At 54.8% G+C, this 17,195-nt stretch overlaps 6 protein-coding genes across 6 annotated transcripts; 3 read left to right on the top strand and 3 right to left on the bottom strand.

Moving 5' to 3' along the window:
* Positions 1-480: 480 nt before the first annotated feature.
* On the top strand, positions 481-1,673 carry CPAR01_10335 (ELL-associated factor; the record flags this gene model as incomplete). The annotated part of the gene is made up of 2 exons (XM_060494596.1): positions 481-631; positions 718-1,673. 2 exons carry the CDS (start codon positions 481-483, stop codon positions 1,671-1,673), a joined length of 1,107 nt encoding a protein of 368 aa, XP_060346778.1.
* A 1,226-nt stretch (positions 1,674-2,899) lies between these two features.
* Positions 2,900-5,857, bottom strand: CPAR01_10336 (POPLD domain-containing protein; the record flags this gene model as incomplete). The annotated part of the gene is made up of 1 exon (XM_060494597.1): positions 2,900-5,857. The coding sequence occupies one exon, from the start codon at positions 5,855-5,857 to the stop codon at positions 2,900-2,902; it is 2,958 nt and encodes a 985-aa protein (XP_060346779.1).
* Positions 5,858-6,655: 798 nt separating this feature from the next.
* On the top strand, positions 6,656-7,604 carry CPAR01_10337 (uncharacterized protein; the record flags this gene model as incomplete). Its single annotated transcript, XM_060494598.1, has 2 exons — positions 6,656-6,765; positions 6,896-7,604. The coding sequence occupies 2 exons, from the start codon at positions 6,656-6,658 to the stop codon at positions 7,602-7,604; spliced, it is 819 nt and encodes a 272-aa protein (XP_060346780.1).
* Positions 7,605-7,927: 323 nt separating this feature from the next.
* Positions 7,928-9,482, bottom strand: CPAR01_10338 (polygalacturonase; the record flags this gene model as incomplete). Its single annotated transcript, XM_060494599.1, has 4 exons — positions 7,928-8,059; positions 8,118-8,219; positions 8,291-8,800; positions 8,910-9,482. The coding sequence occupies 4 exons, from the start codon at positions 9,480-9,482 to the stop codon at positions 7,928-7,930; spliced, it is 1,317 nt and encodes a 438-aa protein (XP_060346781.1).
* Positions 9,483-11,866: 2,384 nt separating this feature from the next.
* CPAR01_10339 (pectinesterase) lies at positions 11,867-13,158 on the top strand (the record flags this gene model as incomplete). The annotated part of the gene is made up of 2 exons (XM_060494600.1): positions 11,867-12,677; positions 12,746-13,158. 2 exons carry the CDS (start codon positions 11,867-11,869, stop codon positions 13,156-13,158), a joined length of 1,224 nt encoding a protein of 407 aa, XP_060346782.1.
* A 383-nt stretch (positions 13,159-13,541) lies between these two features.
* Positions 13,542-15,773, bottom strand: CPAR01_10340 (C-5 cytosine-specific DNA methylase; the record flags this gene model as incomplete). The annotated part of the gene is made up of 1 exon (XM_060494601.1): positions 13,542-15,773. The coding sequence occupies one exon, from the start codon at positions 15,771-15,773 to the stop codon at positions 13,542-13,544; it is 2,232 nt and encodes a 743-aa protein (XP_060346783.1).
* Positions 15,774-17,195: the final 1,422 nt, after the last annotated feature.

A 17,195-nucleotide genomic window follows, 5' to 3' on the forward strand; every position in this document is an offset into this window, starting at 1 on the left:
ACCAGATTTCCACCTCAAATCCCATCAGCGTGTCCATCACCTTCTTGTCGCCATTCCATACTTCCCTTGTCATCAATCATTCGTCACCAGGCTTCTGCCCTGCATCCCCCACCCTGGTCAACGTGCATTTTTAGCAGTGCAACCCACCTGCGGTCTCGGCCTTTCCGCCTGAAGAGCTGGAACATCAGCGCACCCTCCGCGGAACGACCCTAAAGTTGTAGGCGACTCGTAATTAGCGGAACCGTTGCGGCAACGGAAGGAAGCAGCGCTTCGACTGCACACCTCACTGCAATCTGCAGAGGGACCGGCCCCAGTTCCCGCCTCTAATCATCCCGTCTCCTCCCTATAGGCTACGAGGTCCCCTCTCCCCACTTCCCTTCAACGATCATCGTCTACGCAGTCGCAGTACCGTCTACCCTCCCTCCACTTCTCTTCCCTCACCTCACTCTCATCACTGCCCTCTTTGCGACAGGCGCCACAATGTCGGCTCTTCGTCCAAATCACAGGGAAAAGGCCCTTCCCAAGAACCTGAATGGCCTCATCGACCCGACAAAGACGGGAAAATATCCCGTTATCCTGAGCGACACTCTCCTCGGGCGTACCCAGAAGGAGGTCTTTACCTCTGTACGATGTACGTAACTCTCGCACCAAACTCCATCATTGAACCACGATGCCGATGCCTGGACTAACATCTTCGCCTTCGCGACCTCACTGCAGACAATCACAAGCCAGAACTAGCCTCCGAGCCAGCGACAGCCAGACTAAAACCCGAGACCCCTGGCAGCAAGTCCAGTTTCGACCTCTCCTTTCCCGACGGCAACAATGGCATGTACGGCTACGCCGGCACTCGTACTATGGACGATAACCAATATGTCCTTTACTTCGATCCCAATAGGAAAGCCTTCATCCTCGACAAGATCGATTCCACCTTCCACATGAACGTTACCCGCACCCCGACCAACGACAACCCCGAGACCTTGCGCCAGCAGTTCGAGCAGCTCGACACATCCATAACCGCCACCCCCGAGGTTCGCAAACCCGCCGCCGCCGAAGCCAAGGAGAAGGACAAGTCCCCCGCGAAGCCAGCCTCCAAAGCCGCCGGTCCCAAGCGGCCCTCGGCCAGCAGCAACAAGAAAGCCCGTCCGCCGCCGCCACCAAAGAACATCACCCTCGCCCTGCCGACAAACGACGCGCCGCCACCGGCGCCCAAGGCCGCATCGCCGCCCAAGAAGAAGGCCAAGGCGCCCGCGGGCTCGGACGAGGAGGACGACGACGATGACGATGACTTTGGCCTGACGATAGAGTACCCCGACGAGCAGAAGAACAAGAGAGCCGACTTTTCGCCCGCCTTTGCGCCCAATATCCAGGTCCGCAGCTTCTCCGACTTTTTGCGCGACTCCGAGGCCGACGACGCCGACGGCGAGTCGGACCTGGAAGAGCGCGATTTCGCAAACTTTAACCTGCCGAGCCCGATGAACGGACAGCAGCGGCAACAGCAACACCATCACGACCAAGATGAGGATGCCGAGGGTGAGGTGGAGCAGATGGAGGTTGACTCGGAGCCCGACTTTGAGGACGCGTTGGAAGATGATTTGGAGGCGGAGCTGGAGAAGGAGCTCGAGGCTGCGAATAGCGGCGACGCTGAGGAGAGTGAGGTCAGTGAGGAAGATTAGAGGCCCCGCCGTCCTGGTGGTGCTTTCCTTGTTCTTTTTTGTTGAGAGGCTTCCAACTGCCAAACTCCTCGCCTTGGTAAGGTGCGAGGGGAGAGTCAATTTCCCTGGGCAAGTCATTGGAAGAAGAGAGGTCTTATCGCGCGTGTTTCAAAAGAAAATCACCCTCATCGAGAGCGGCAGGTGATATAATGACGGCGTTTTTAACAGCAGGAACCAAAAAAGGAGTTACTGTCATTTTGTTGGCTTTCCTTTTTTTTCTTCACATATCAAGACGGACTTCTTTTGCCCCGTCTTTACGGGCGAGCCCAACCCAGGCAGGATATCTCACAGTCAAACGCGTCTTGTTGTTCTTGTTTTTCATCTCAGCCCAGGGGCTAGACAGTTACAGTACCTACACAAGAACAGAATTAACCTCGCCAAAACAGTCGAGTGTTCTACCCACGTCACGTTAGGTCTTTCTCTCTCTGTGTGTGTGTGTGTGTGCGTGTTTGTGCTGTGACGATAACGATGTGCAAAGATGTCTGATTTCTCATTTGCGTCGAAAGGGGTGTTGGTACGGGGGCAAGTGGGTGAAATAATCGCTTGCCGCTCTATGGGTATCCCAGTACCTAGCTCTGTTTTTTTATTATTCTTCCTTGTTATTCTTCTCAAGAGTATTCCCTAATGAATATAGAATAGGGATAGTAGAAATAATCGAGGTAGTCGAAACTTGAAATCAAAAGACGAAAGGAATTAGAAAGTTAGGAATAATCAGTAGGCAAGTAAACATCGTAGTCTAGTGTTGACCAACATCTTATTTCATCACCCACTTTGGGCGGGGATCTGGTGAGTGCTTTAAACATGCTTCAGTCTCACTTGGGATCCCCAACCAGATTGATCACTTTCAAGTAACAGATGGCGTGTCCTGAGGTAGACCAAGACTTAAGGCAGAAGGGGGGTCGTGGATATGTAATTATTTGGCTCTGACGAAACGTATCGTTTCCCGTCTATCGGGCGACTTGCTTTTTTTCACCTCCGTCCCGAGGACGGTCTGCCTATCTTTTAATCTAGTGATCGGCTTTCATGATATCAACGCATTCTCATAGGGACCAATGTCTCCTTTCCTGGCCTTGCCGGACAAAAGTTACCTGACCTCACACATCTACAACGAAACCCCACGTCCCATTCACAGTAGTTTGTCGTGTATGTGTATGTGTGTGTGCAGAAACAAAACACCCTCTCAGCTTTCAAACAACCTCCCACCGCGCAATCCACCCAACGCTCTCCCCGGCATTCCGCACAATACACAACGTCCCCTCCCTACCACCACCACCACCACCATCCCTCACCGCCTCAGCAGCCTTCTCGGCAGCTAAACACCCAATCGCCGTCCCCCGCCCCTCAGCGAGACAATACGACCCCGTCGTCACGAAGCCCAGCAGATCGCTTTCGTCGGGGACGAGAGGGTGGTGCCCGTTCATATCCGTCTGGTTCGGTTTCGCGGGTAGCAGCGATGACACCTCGGCAGGTGGTGAGGCGAGGAGTTTCTGGGCGATGATTTGTTTTTGGGTTTCGAGGGGCAGATGCTTGGTTTGCTGGTGTTGTTGGTGTGTTGCTTTTCCGTTCTTCTTGGATGGGTATTTCACGCTCGCGCTGGAGACGGGGAGGGTGGCGAGCCATTGGGCTCGGAGGTTGGGGGGCAGACTGCTGCTGCTGCTGCTGTCGCCGCCTTGGACGGATGTCGTCGGCGCCGGGGGTGGCGGTACTGTGGCGGGGATTTCGGCGGAGGAGGTCGGATCGGTGGGCGCGGGGCGCGAGGGAAGGCGGTAGATTCTCGCGCAGGCGGTGGCGACGCCGCGGTTGAGGATTGAGATCTTTACGTTGATGACGGATCGCGGCGGTAATGGGGCTGGTGTTGCTGATGATGGCGAAGATGTGTGTGCCTTGAAGGCGTCCTTGCGGATATGTTGGAGCGTCTTGAGGAACTCCCCCTCGGACGCGGCATCACCAGCGGCGGCGGCTCCCTCCTCTTCCTTCTTTGCTGGAGAAGGCTCATCAACGTCCATCTCATCTGCATCCACCGAAGCAGCAGCCCTCCTCTTCACCTCCTCTTCTCGACCCTTATCCGTCGTCGTTGTCGTCGTCTCCTCTCGGAACAAAAACTCTACGTCACACGCCCATCCACAGCCAACCTCCCCCTTCCGCCCGGCACCCAGATCCAACGACGCCCACGCGACCCGCTTACTCTTAGGCCGCCGCTCCCAGCTCGCCTTGCGCAGGCGCCGTTGTTCCACCTCCCACGCGGCGCCGGCGTCGGTACCGAGGAAATCAAACGGGAAACAGGGGGTAGCCCGCTCGAACGCGACCTGCCGGATCTGATCCAGCCCAGAGAAGCGCGGATTGCCGCCCGAGCTAAGGGGGAAGTGGACGAGGCTGTGCCACAGAGGCTGGATGCACCGCCATGGCGCGAGGACCGTCCAGTTCCCCTGAGAGCTGCTATTGCCGTTGCTACTGTTTCCGGCCGCGCGTGATGCTACCAGTATGACGGGTATCGGCGGATCTGCGTCCGAGACGCCCAGGTCTGTACCGGGACGCCTTGCCCCTTTGCGCCTGTCAATTGACTTTTGCGAGGGGAGTCTTGTGGCTGAAGCCCGCGCGTCTCGGTGGAAGAGGCCGTGGGGCTTCAGGTTGGTGTCCGCTGGCCAGTTGGCAAGTAGCTCGAGAGACTTGTTTTGCTCTTCTTCGTCGTCGGGGTCGGGCTGCGCGACTTTCCTCGGGGGGTATCGTAGGCGCGGGTCCATGATGGAGAAACTTAACGTGGCGTTGAGGGGAAGCGACGCGGGACTCATGAGGCTGTTCAGGCCCTCGAAAATGTCTGCGTGCTGTTCTCTGAATCCTTCTTGCGTATGGTATGGGTGCAGGATGCCCAGGAGGGCCTCGGTCGATGCGGGGCCGGTGAGTTCGATGCTGCCAATCTCGAAGCGCAGATCCTCGATATACATCCTGGGATTCTGCATCTTCACGAGCCGAAGAAGCTCATTGAAGACCTCGAGGAACGCAGAGGGGTGCACCCTCACAAAGACCTGTCGCTGAACCTTGACCGTCTGCGCCTCATCCCGATCCTCAGCAACCGGCTCAAGGGGGTTCCAGAGAATCGTTGCCGGGCAAACCTCCCGCCTCCCCCCGCTGCTTCCTCCCTTCACCTCCCTGCTCAAGAACCCGCTCCAGTGCCGCGTGCCCTCCCTCCACTTCCTCCCCCTCTCATTCCAACAACTTTCCTGCACGACGCCGAGCCGGCGCAGGACCTGCTCCACGCCCTTGGCCGACCCGTAGAGCCCAATCGTGCTAACGTAGCTCGTGTCCCAAGCGGCGGCGCCCTTGTCGCCGTGGGACCGGTGCGTCGCCCGATACGTCTTCTCGTTGGGGGTCAGGGGTATCGCGAACCGCCAGAGCGGGTTCGCGGGCTCCGTCATGCGCGCCCGCTTGGCGTGCCACAGGTGCGTTGGCAGCCACGTCTTGTTGATCTGCCGCTTCCTAAACTTGGACTTGCGCTGCGGCGGGTCGTTGAGCTGGTTCCGGCGGATCTTGGGCCGCGGCGGCCGTGTCGTGACTGTGACTGCGCCTTTACTCGGTCCGTCAACGCCCGTCTTGCCCGTGTGCCCCTCGCCGTCCTTGTCTTTTGCCTTGGCCTTCTCCGCCTTCATCGCCCTCCTCCTCTTCTTCTCCGCAAGCATCCCCAACCTCTTTGCCGTCTCCGCCCGGATCCGCGCCCTCGTCGTCTTGGGCTTCCTGCGCTTCGAGAGCACCACGGGGGTATTATCCTCCGCCATCTCCTTCAAAGCCCGCCTGCGCAGCCTCTTGGGTACCCTCTTTGCGTTGTGGCTCGCCGTCCGCCTCCTCAGCCCGCGGGGCACCTGTTGGAATGCCCGGCTCGTGGCCTCGGCTTTGGTGTGTCGCATGCTCTCCTCGAGCGCCCGGATCTCGAACTCGCGCGCGTTCAGGAAGGACTGGAGATCGAGCTCGCCGTCGCGTAGGGCCGCGTCCGAGGACTGCGCTGCGATTTCGCGGTCCTGGCGGATCTTGACGCGCTTTTGCGCCCATCCTCCTCCACCGCCTGCTGCGCCATTGTCGCCTGAGGATCCCTGTTTCCGTTTGTTGGCGAAGGCGGACTTTAGGGGTCTCGAGTTAGAACCTGCTGCCGACATTGCTGGACATGGCGCGAGTGCAATGGGTGGGGATTGGGTTGTTGCGTCGTCGCGTCAAGGTAACTCTCTTCGAGCTTGGAAAGTTTGGAGGTTCGAAAAATGTCTTATCTTATCGGGGAAGCTCTGCAGATGCCCCTGGGGTGGGTAGACGAAAATGAGGGGCGCACGATGTGGGGTCTGCAGCAGCGACGTTCACTCCTGCCGCTTCAGTTACCTTACTCATCAGGATGCCTTGAGGTATTCAAGCTTTCTTTCATCTCACTGGCTCAAGCTGAGAAGACATTCTGAGCAGAACAAGTTTCTGTAAACTCATATCTCTGATTTCCAAGTCCGCAAGCCTATGAAGAAGCTCAATTTCTTTCACAATGATTTCGTGGCACTTGAAGCACTTGCTACAATTGAACCTGTTCTGTAATATCTTACTTCCCCTTTCCCAGCACCCGTACAAATAAGCACCAATTGTAGCGACAATAGCATCCATAATGAGAAAGCACATCTCTGAACTACAACATCCTCCTCAGTCAACATAACTCTGCAAATTCAGAGCCAGGGGCTAGGCGCTACTGCTGAAGTCCCCGGACAAGCTCAGTCTGACACCATCCATAGAGTTAGCCAGGATGGCGTGACTCACTGGAACGGGCGATCTCTCAGGCCGACCTAATAATAACTCACAACCCTTTCAAACGGCACCGTTGAAACCAATGATCTTGTCCTGTCCAACTGCCACGTCTTGATTGTCCGATACCTGTTCCCATTGATGATTCACACTCTTATTTCAGACTAGTTGAGACCCTCACGATGTCCTTACACTCACCCAGACCGGACTTATGGCTAGAGCCATTGGACCCCCACAAACACCTTCAAGGCTTCCACGAACTATGTTCCGATGAGAAAGCGAATCTCTGGAGGTAAATGTCACTGTTCCTGAATTCTACTTGCCATCCCTTGGGTATCACACAAACAATACACACACACACAGAGAGAGAGAGAGAGAGAGAGAGAGAGAGAAATCGCTAATCAGTTTTCATGCCTACAAAGCACCCGGCTCCACACAACTACCCTCGAAGCCTCCAAAGAGCGCATAGTAGTCAACAACCCAGAGACTGAACCCTGGCACCTAAGCTGTGCCGTAATGGTCTCGGACTACGCGTCCCTTCCTCCACTACCGGCGGAAGGCGGCAACAACGGGGTTCCTGCCACCGACATCACCAGAGAGACCAAAATGATCGGAAGTATCAGGACGACGACGGTATCAGCTTGGGGACTGTCGATCGGATACAAGCTGCGGTCCGATTGCTGGGGCAAAGGGTATGCCACGCGCGCGATCACGGCTTTTTTGGACATGTACTGGAGTCGTATGAGGTTGGCTCCGAGGAGGGAGATGGTTGTTGTCCCCGAGGTGCGGTCGTCAACAACAGGAGGTCAGAGCAAACAAGGAGATGATGGTGCCCATGCCTCATCTGCTGGAGATCTGGATCAAGGGTTGCAGATCAAAGGTAATGGGGCTACGGCAGCTACTAGAGACGCAGAGGGCGACGATGACGACGGAGATCATATCGAGATCACGCACCTCGTTGCGCAGGTTGATCTAGAGAATGTGGGCAGCATGAGAGTCTGTGAAAAGTGCGGCGGGAGGCTCGTTGCCGTCGAAAAGGAGTGCATCAAGGTGTGGCGGTTTGCCGAGATGAGGGATATGGCTGTGTGGAGGTTTGATAAACCTTCAGACAGTGTGTCGAGTCAAGCTTGAAGGGTTGACCGATCATTCTTCGGCCCTTCGGTGGGGCTTTTTAGACTCGACCGACGAAATGGCAATTTATGGGAAGGATTGTGTCTTTAATAAGGTCGAACCTCCCTTGAGCGATCAGTCGATTTCTGACCCTTCACAAAGTCTATAGGCATGGGAGAGATGAAGGTATCATATATGTGTAAGATCCACCATTTTCCCTTCTAGGAAATTTTGTACCTATGGGTGTTTACATGAAATCACCCGGGGAAAGTTACCCTTTTAAATACAAGAAGTAACAAATTCAAATATACAGAATAAGATTGAACGAGACCAAGAACTTGTTTCTAGCTCTTGGTCACCTTGGTGACGCAGTTGATGTCGAGAAGACCAGTGTCGAGGTTGACGCAGAGCCATTGAGGGTTCTTGCCGCTGGGAGCCTTGACGTTGATCTTGGAGGCGTTGATGTTGACGCATTTCTGGCTGGTTATTAGTGCCATGGACTTTTGGGAAGAGGATTGGAAGAGAGAAACTTACGGAGGGGCTGCTGCAGACGAGGGATCCGACGCGGGGGTCGTTCTTGGAGGAGGCGGTGCCGTCAAAGTTCTTGAAGTAGATGTCGCTGATGGTCATGTTGGACTAAGAGGGATGGTGTCAGTACTTCGATTTCTTATTTCTCGTTACATCAAAACCTGCCGGGAGAAACTTACAGGGTACTGGTTGCAGATAGTCTGGTTCTTCTGACCATAGCACTGATCGATAGTAATAGCATTGTCATTGTTGTCGTTGTGGAAGGTATCATAGGTGACGTTCTTGACGTATCCCGAGCCGCCGCCGCCAGAGAGGTTGGGCTGGAAAGGGGTATCCATGCCGGGCCAGACCTTGATGCGGGCGCCGTCCGAGGCGTTGGACATGCTCGTGTTGTAGACGTAGAGGTTCTCGACAACGTCAAAGGTGCCAATGTACTGGCCGAGAGAGCCGACAGAGATGCCGTGGGAGCCGTTGCAGACGAGGTTCTGGACGACAATGTTTGTCGAGTTGGGCTTGAAGGAGACGCAGTCGTCGCCGTTGTTGATGACGGAGTTTTGGATGACGATGCCGTCGGAGCGGTAGGTGTCCCAGCCGTCGGTGTTCTTGGCCGGGTTGGAGGAGGTGGAGCCGACCTTGATGTTGATGTCGGAGATGAGGACGTCGGTGCTGTTTGCGATGAGGTTGAACCACTGTTTGGAGGCTTTTTTTAGTGGTCGTTCTTGAGATTCCAAATGAGGTGGATGAGAGTTCATGAGAGGTGGGTGAGAGTGAATGAGTGAGTGGGTGAGTGAATCTTACCTGAGGGGAGTTGACCATCTTCAAGCCGGTAATAGAGCCGCCGTGAAGACCATCAGTGACGAAGAGAATAGGTCTCTCAAGCGTAGCATTCGACGCGAACCGGTCCCACCACTTCTGGCCGTTACCGTTGAGCGTGCCGACGCCGTTGCCGTAAATGTTGACATCCTTGCCGCCAAACTTCCACATGGAGGAAGAGATCTGGAAGGTGTACTTGAAGGTGCGGGGCAGCCAGTGGTCAATGTCGTCGCAAAAGTTGACGGTGCCGGTGAGGGCGACATCGACGGCGTTGAGGAACGTGAGGTCGAGCGGGTTGCAGATGGTGTACGTCTTGTCGAGGACGACGGTGCCGCCGTTGTTGCAGCTGTGGAAGGCCTGGAGGATGGCGGCCGAGTCGTCGCTGCCGTTGGTGCCGGCCTTGACGGCGCAGGTCTTTGTCCTCGGGGCGGAGGCGGGGAAGGCGCGGCCCGGGTGGAAGGGGGCGGCCTTGATGTCTGGGCGGCCACCGGCGGCGGCGTGGGTGAAGGGCACCAGGGCGGCGGCGAGGAGACCGCCGAGCAGGGTTGGAGCGACCATGGTGAACAGTAATTGGATGGGCAAAAAAAAGAATGAACAAGTCAAAGGAATGTAACGGCGGTCAGGATTGTTCTGATGCCAAGGACGATTGGGGGTAGTTTGCCAAGCAATTGGAGAAGCTGTACAAAGCCGTTTTGAGACTGCTACGCTGCGAAAGGGCTGGGGAAAGGATTTATATCAGATCTTCCGCGGTGAGAGTGAGTGTTGGAGCCCTTTGAAGTTCGGGAAGGGGATATGCGCCGATGCGGAGCAGGGGGGGCAAGCTTCTCGGCGTTGGAAGGATATCCACCATGAATGACACGGCGATAGCTCGATTAGGGATGACTACTGTAGGTGAAGCAGGGGCAGTAGAGAAAGGGTCTAGCTAGTAGCAAGGGCAAGATTGGAGAAAGAGCACATGGCATGGGACCATGGGTTGCAATTTTTCCGTCCATATGAAGGGGTTTGAGTCTTCAGGGAAGAACGGCAGGGGCACATGGGGATGAGATGGACGGACGAGACGGCAAAGCTTCGCCGTCATTAGGTACTCGCAGACCTTCAATGGACGGAAAGCGAACGGATACATGGAGCTAAACCATGAGGGGGACAATGCGGACGGTTATTCATCTGAACGTCTGGGTACGAAGGAAGAGAGAAAACAGCCAACAAAATCAAGCTTTTGTGTTTTATATGGCGGAACCGGGAACATGCTGGTGAGTGGCAGCCTGCGGTGATCTCCGCCGTTTCCGAGAAAAGCTTAGCAGGAGGAAATCTGGCAGGAGATGAATATCATGATGGTGCTTTGGGAGACTTTGGACATGGAGTCCCGGGCGAACCCGTCAGGGGAAATGATGTTTCTTTTGAAGGAGAAGGAGGCTGAGAGAACCTACACGTATAAGACTCAAGGAGAGTGAAAGTGAAAGTGAGAGTGAGAGTCAGTATGAGAGTGAGAAGGATAGGAACGGGAATTGGAGACGGGCAGAAAAAGGCGACGGAAAAGAAAAATAGTGGACCAATGACAAGGTTTCCCGAGTGCTTATTGGGCAATTCCAAGCTATCAATTACAGTGCGGGCTAGCGCTAATTAAGGGCCAACAGAGGGGCACCTCTTGCGAACTTTCACTGATTGGTGCCCCTGAAGGCGTGCAGTCGCTGCAGTGGACTTTCAGCGTTATGTACTGCGTACTGAGGTGGACTTGCCAGGGTTACCCCACGTACCCAGTGTGGGGGAGCTCGCAGGCCAAGCCGGTTGGCTTACGCCCATGCCGCGTTTCCGAAGGCTTGGTTTGGCTTGGTTTTTGCTTGATTTCCGGCCCCCTCCATATCTCTACGCAGTAGATACCTTGGACTCTCGCCGGTTGTCAAGTTGCCATTTCCCCGCGTCATCGACAACCGCCGTTGACACTTAATGACACTAAATTTCGTGGCTTATGGCTAGTGTAAGTGCCCTGCGAGGCCCTGCAAGCTGTGGTTCGTGGAATTCGCCAGCTGCAGTTCTTCCACCTGCACGTCTGCAGAAGCCCTGCAGAGCCCCAAAAGTTGGGGATTCGACCTCCTCATTTTCCCCAACTTTTGACCTGCTCGCCTACGGCACTCCCATGTGCTCATCATGTTCGTCCCATTGCCACGCTTCTTCTTCCCCATGGGACACAAATATTCCTTGGACACGTCTGCCGGCGATGGGATTTCCGGGGTAATAACTCCGTCTTTTACCCCGCGCGTCCAGCCCGGGGAAAGAGAGAGAAACAGAAAGAGAGAGGGAAAGGGAGAGGGAAAGGGAGAGGGAGAGTCGTAAGCTGAGCTGATGTACTTCGTACTGTTCATAGTCGATGGAGGCCGCGAACTGCGAGTTTTGCGAGATTTTCGCTTTTTTCATGAGGGGCCAATATGGTATACTTTGGCGCTGCCACTGCAAGTGCCACATCTGACTCCGCCCACAATACGCGCGCTTGAGCTTTGTATGCGTGTTTGCCTTGCTCTTTGTAAATGTGCAAGTTGTTGACAGCCCTTCGATTCTATTATGGCGAGACTTGAACCCGGGACAGGGGGGATACCCGGAAAACCTGCTCCCGCCCCCAACTCGCGAGCCGTCGAGGAGATTGTGACAAGCATCGGGTAATATGGGCAAGGGAAAGCTTAGGCTGGCAGAGTAGCACTGGCCAAGGTAGTCAAGGGTAGGTAGCAATGGGACGGACGGGAAGGATATATAGCAAACCCCATCCAGATCATCGGGTCTCTTTGTTCAGCTTGTTCAGAAGAATACCACCTCAACCACCACGCTCTTTTTTTTGTATATATCTTTAAGCTCGGCCGAGTCTTCGCTCTTCCCCCTTCCTCTAGCTCTTCCTCTTCCTCTCTCTTTACGAGTAACTTTGTAAGTGAGAGAACCAGGAAACAGGCTCCAAGATGAAGGCATCCATCCTCCTCTCCGGAGCCCTCGCCTCCCTGGCCATCGCCGCGATCCCCTCAGGCCCGGCAAAGACCTACGCAGCATGCCAAAAGAAGACCTGCAATAACCCCTTCGAGGGCTGCCCCCCAGACACCATCTTCGTCTCAAAGACCTCCAAACACGCAAACTTCACAACCATCCAAGACGCCATCGCCTCCCTCCCCCACGACACAACAGCCCACACAATCCTCATCGCACCAGGCATCTACGTAGAACAACTCAACGTAACCCGCCCCGGCCCCCTCACCCTGCTGGGCATGACCGACTCCCCCAGCACGGGAATCTCCTACTCCGCCTCGGGCAACGCCACGGCCGGCAACGCCCAGAACGAGGTCCAAGTCCTCTTCAACGCTACAAATCACAACGTCCGCTTCCCGGACAACGCCTACACCAGCGTCCTCTCCGTCGGCCCCACCCTCAACGCCACGCTCACCGGCTCCGGACCCACGGGCTTCCCCGTGCCCGCCGACACGCCCTTCGGCTGCGCCGACTTCCGCGCCTACAACATTGACTTCCGCAACGACGAGTACCCGTACTCCAACGGCCCCGCGCACGCCGTGGGCGTGAGCAGGGCCAACGCCGGGTTCTACTCGTGCGGGCTGTACGGGTGGCAGGATACGCTGTACGTCGGGAAGCTGGGCAACGCCTACTTCTACGACAATGTTATTGCCGGCCAGACGGATTTCCTGTACGGGTTCGGCACGGCGTACATTGAGAAGTCGACGCTCTCGCTGAGGAACTGCGGCGGCGGTATCACTGCTTGGAAGGGTATGTTTTCCTTTCTCTGTCTCTCCCAAGCCACCATCATCCCATTAAAACTAACACGAAAATGACAGGAACGAACACAACCTTTGAAAACAAGTACGGAGTCTACATCTCCGACTCCCAAGTCCTCGCCGCCAACGCCTCCGTCGCGCCCACCATTCGCGGCGCCTGCGCCCTCGGCCGCCCCTGGAACGCCCAGCACCGCTCCATCTTCATGCAGTCCTTCTTTGATGCTTCGATCAAGCCCCAGGGCTACATTGAGTGGCAGGCCAGCGAGCCGCGCGTCAACAACTACACCTTCATGGCCGTCTACGACGACCGCGGACCGGGCTGGACGCCCGAGCAGATGAAGGCGAGCAATGTGACGATTGTGCTGGACGACGCGGGCGCGGCGCCGTACAGAGAACCCAAGGACGTGTTCCAGACGCCCGAGGGGGAGTTTGGGTTTGTTAGCTGGGTTGATCAGAGTGTGTTGAGGTCGTGAGAGTGGTGGTGACTATGCCTCGCTCTTGTGGTGAAGAAGAATGGTTAGGGAGGATTGTTTAGTGAGAAAATGCAGATTAATCTCAAAACTAGACTACAGAAAAAAAGTAATTCCCTTCCTCTCGTTCCATTTCATTCAGTGCAACAATCATCATCTGCTTCCTGCGTGACGTTGAAGATCCGTGCCATTCGGCCCATTCCTCGTAGTCTCTGAGAAAGCCCAGTGTTCAACACCACTCCTTTATTTCGTTCCTGTTCCTATTCTGTCGTGCAAAGTCGTCGTTCAGAAATGGCAACGTGACAAAGTTCGCAAATTTCCACACACACACACACACACACACACACACACACACACACACACAATAAATTCCTTCTCGTACCCCTTCAGTCAATCACAATAGGCGAGTCCTTCAGCCCAGACTGCACCGGCTCTGGAGACGGTCCAAGCGACATCGTCCTCGACCGAGACCGGTACCGGTAATAAGACAGCGGCGTGTCAGGGGTATCCGGGCTCCTAGACGCCTCGGGCACGTCAGACATCTCAATGTCGGAGTCCCCGTAGAACTTGATCTCAATCTGATCATCTTCATCTTCATCAAGCACCATAGCGTTGCTCGCAGAGTCTCCCTGGGTTCTCAAGAGCGACGGCATCGCGACGGAAACAGGGACGCGGCGCGGCGTAGGCGTAGGCGCAGGCGCCTCGGTCAGGAACACCACTTCTCTTCCGCCAACGCTGGCTCTCACGTCGCAGGCAGGGGCGAGACCGTCCTCGGCTAGAAGCCAATTCTTGAGGTGCTCATAGAGCGGTCGTACAACGCACGCCGGGAATGCATTCCCGATTTGCTTCTTCAAGGCTGACTTGGGAGCCTTGGGGAATTGATGCCAGAAGGGGAACCCCTGAAGGCTGGCGAACTCACGCACCGTGTAGGCTCTGGTATTCGAATAGTGCATATTTCCGCCTCCCGAGCATGTGATGGCTCTCTTCAAGATCTCATCCGGGCTGGACACGACTGAGCCCGTGGGCAAAGTGTCTCTCATCTCCTCCTCCGGGTTGTGCCAGGAGCAGTCATTCGTGATCCTCTCGAGTGCTTTCTTGATAGTCACGTACTTTTCCAGACCGCCGGCTCCCGTCTCGGAGTGAGTTGCTCTGGGAAAGGGGGGCAACTTCTCTCCGGGACAGGCGCCAATCATAATCAGTCTCTTTCGGACTTGAGGGAGCCCCCAGGTCTGGAGATGGACCAGCTTCCAAGTTACAGAATACCCGAACTCGGTGAACCCCATCAGAAGAGTGTTGAAGAAAGGTGAGTATGCCGGCTGCAGTATTCCAAAGGTCTGTTCCAGCGTAAAGAGTCGAGGGCGCACTTTCTCGACGAGACTTCTGCAGGCAAAGAGCGAGGCGATATTGGCCTCGTCGTTTTGTCCCGCGACGGTGTGAGCCGGTGACCATGTCTGACATGGTGGCGATAGATGGAGAACGTCAATTCTCATTGGGACATCTTTTTGGTGAAGAATAAACTCGTCGACAGTCATCTCGAAGAGATTGGTATCCGGGAAGTTTTGGCGGTAGGTGTTGCACGCCCGGTCCCAGGAGTCGACGGCATGTTGGACCTTCATTCCTGCCCGCTCGGCGCCTCTCGAGAAGCCGCCGGCGCCGCAGAAAGAATCGAAGACTGTGTATTTCTGCTTCTCGGTGGGTTTTCCAAGCACCTGAGGCTGCGTCTCTGGAAGATGTGCGCCTCCGCGGATTGTCAGGCCTCGCCAGTCAGATCGCAAATCTTCCTCAGATACCCTAAAGTCTTCTCGTTCGACTTCGTGCTCTCGAACACGTTCCAACGTCCAATGATGAGCTTTGCTTATTTTCTTCTCGCGTGAGTCTCGGTAGTGAACGAAGTACTTCCACCGACACACCAGTGGACCTTCCTTCTCGACTGCTTCTAGGTTGGCGAAGGCTTTCGGGTCATAGCGATGGTGCGGGTAGAGCGCATTCGTAGTGTGAAAGCTTCTGGAAGGTCCGATGATTGCCAACAAGGGGACTTCAATGCTTGCCTGCTCGTTGATCGTCCTGTCGTCGTTTTCGTCTAGTTCGTAGACGACGGCCACCTCATTCAACTTTCGCGGCAACTTGGCCATGAGTGAGCGTACTCTGACAAACGGCAGTCCGGTAATTGTGATTTTGTTGGTGATCAAATCCTCCGTGATCTTTTTCACCAGAAGAAAATGCGGCTCCAGCGCCGATTTGGGGCATTGCGAAGGATCCAGCTCATAAAACTTCTTGAGCTTGATCAGCCGTTGGCCAGTTCCTATGCTCTGGTGATGACGCTCAGGATTCTTGGCGGGGAGCGGTTGGCGACGTCGTCGACGGTGTCGGACAACCGGGTCATCTTCAACAGTAAGATCGATAAGATTTTCGAGTTCTCTGTCGGCGATGTCCTCTTCTTTCTGTTCCAGGACGTCGAAATCACTGTTGATGGTGACGACAGAGTTCTCTCGCCCTTGAGGGCGATAGGCATTGACCCTTCGCTGCCATTCTGTCGTGGTTTTATCCTCAGATGTGTGATCATCATCCACGACGATGGCAGCGAAGGGGCTACTGCCCGAGAATACAGCGGTAGCCATTGCTTTGATGGTCAAGGACTGGCTGTCTGATCAGCTAGGGGTGCAAGATAAAGAGGGTGAAACGACGTACAAGGCTAAAGTTGTCGGTATTCGAGTCTGTTGGTTTGTTGGTCTCAGCCTGACGTACCTTGGTGAGACTATCCTCTTCCACCCTATAATGGACTTGTTCGTTGAACCTTGCCTGCTGCTTGGCGCCAATTCAGGCACTTGGTCGCTCAGATCTTGGTTGCGCCGCTCGAGATGTTGTCAAAACGAAAGGTCCAAGTGGGATAGTTGGAGGTGAGAAAAGTCTGTGAGGGGTCAATTTCTCAGATTGAGAAGATGAAGCCGATTGGGCGTACCCAAGGGGTTGAAGTTGCCCTCGAGGCAGGAGCTACGGCTACTGCCTGCCCAATGGAGGGGATAGGGAAGAACGAGGAGTATTTGAGGGTGGAGAAGTTTCTGATATGGATCTAGCATGTGAAGAAGATTCAGACCATCTGAATATTTGGTAGAGTACTTGAAAACAACCGGATAGGTCGCTGGTCAGGTAATCCCCTGCTTCTTTTGAAATGGATAACCCGACTTGCTCTCGCCCTCGTCTCACCTCCCATGGCTGTTCTTGACCTCTAGACCCAGAGGTAGATCATAACAGCAACTTTGAAGTCTTTCATGTGAAGTCTTTCAGTCATATTCTCATCCATTTGAACGCCACCTCAAAGGCCTAAGTGCAGATTTGAGCTCCCGAGATGGTGAGATAAATCACATAGAACAACATCATACCGCCTTGACGCCTGACTATCGTCTGCTTGCTTAAGCGTGTCATAACTTCCCTCCGTGACTTTGACATCGATGAACGACACAAAGTCCTCAAAATATCTCCAAACTCATTGTGTAAGTGCTTGGACTTTTCCTTGTGGGCCTTGCCTCCCTTCACCAACGACCATAGTGAATGCTTAAGCTGGTTTCATAAGCTCTTTCTTCCCTCTCTTCCATCTCTTTCTTTGGCACTCAAACATTACTAAAGCAACACAGGAACCTTTTCTTTCTTACACAAACTTGCATGAGTGAGGTTCCTCAGACAGTAGCGATACCGTGAACAGCAGTAGATACCAAATGTAACGCCAGGGACCAGGGGAAATAAGGCAGGCACCCACACCTCTTGACGCCTTCCCACCTCTGCTTGAATTCCTTCCTTCCAAAATCGAGGCCAGGCACCTTTCGATCAATCACATATGGATCTTTTTAGATAAGGTACGTAGTTGGGATGGAAGACCTCGCTTAATTCATCCGTAATACACAACGGCGATTCACGCTTTCAACCAACCTCATCCCAACATCGCCCCTCAAAGCGTGATTGACAACGACCAACGACCAACGACCCATAAACTTTCTAGACATCAACTCAGGGAAAGTCTCTACAAAATAAATGCATCAAGTCTC

This window comes from Colletotrichum paranaense (assembly GCF_030867605.1).
Source record: "Colletotrichum paranaense strain IMI 384185 chromosome Unknown Scaffold_8.1, whole genome shotgun sequence".
NCBI classification, from domain to species: Eukaryota; Fungi; Ascomycota; class Sordariomycetes; order Glomerellales; family Glomerellaceae; genus Colletotrichum; species Colletotrichum paranaense.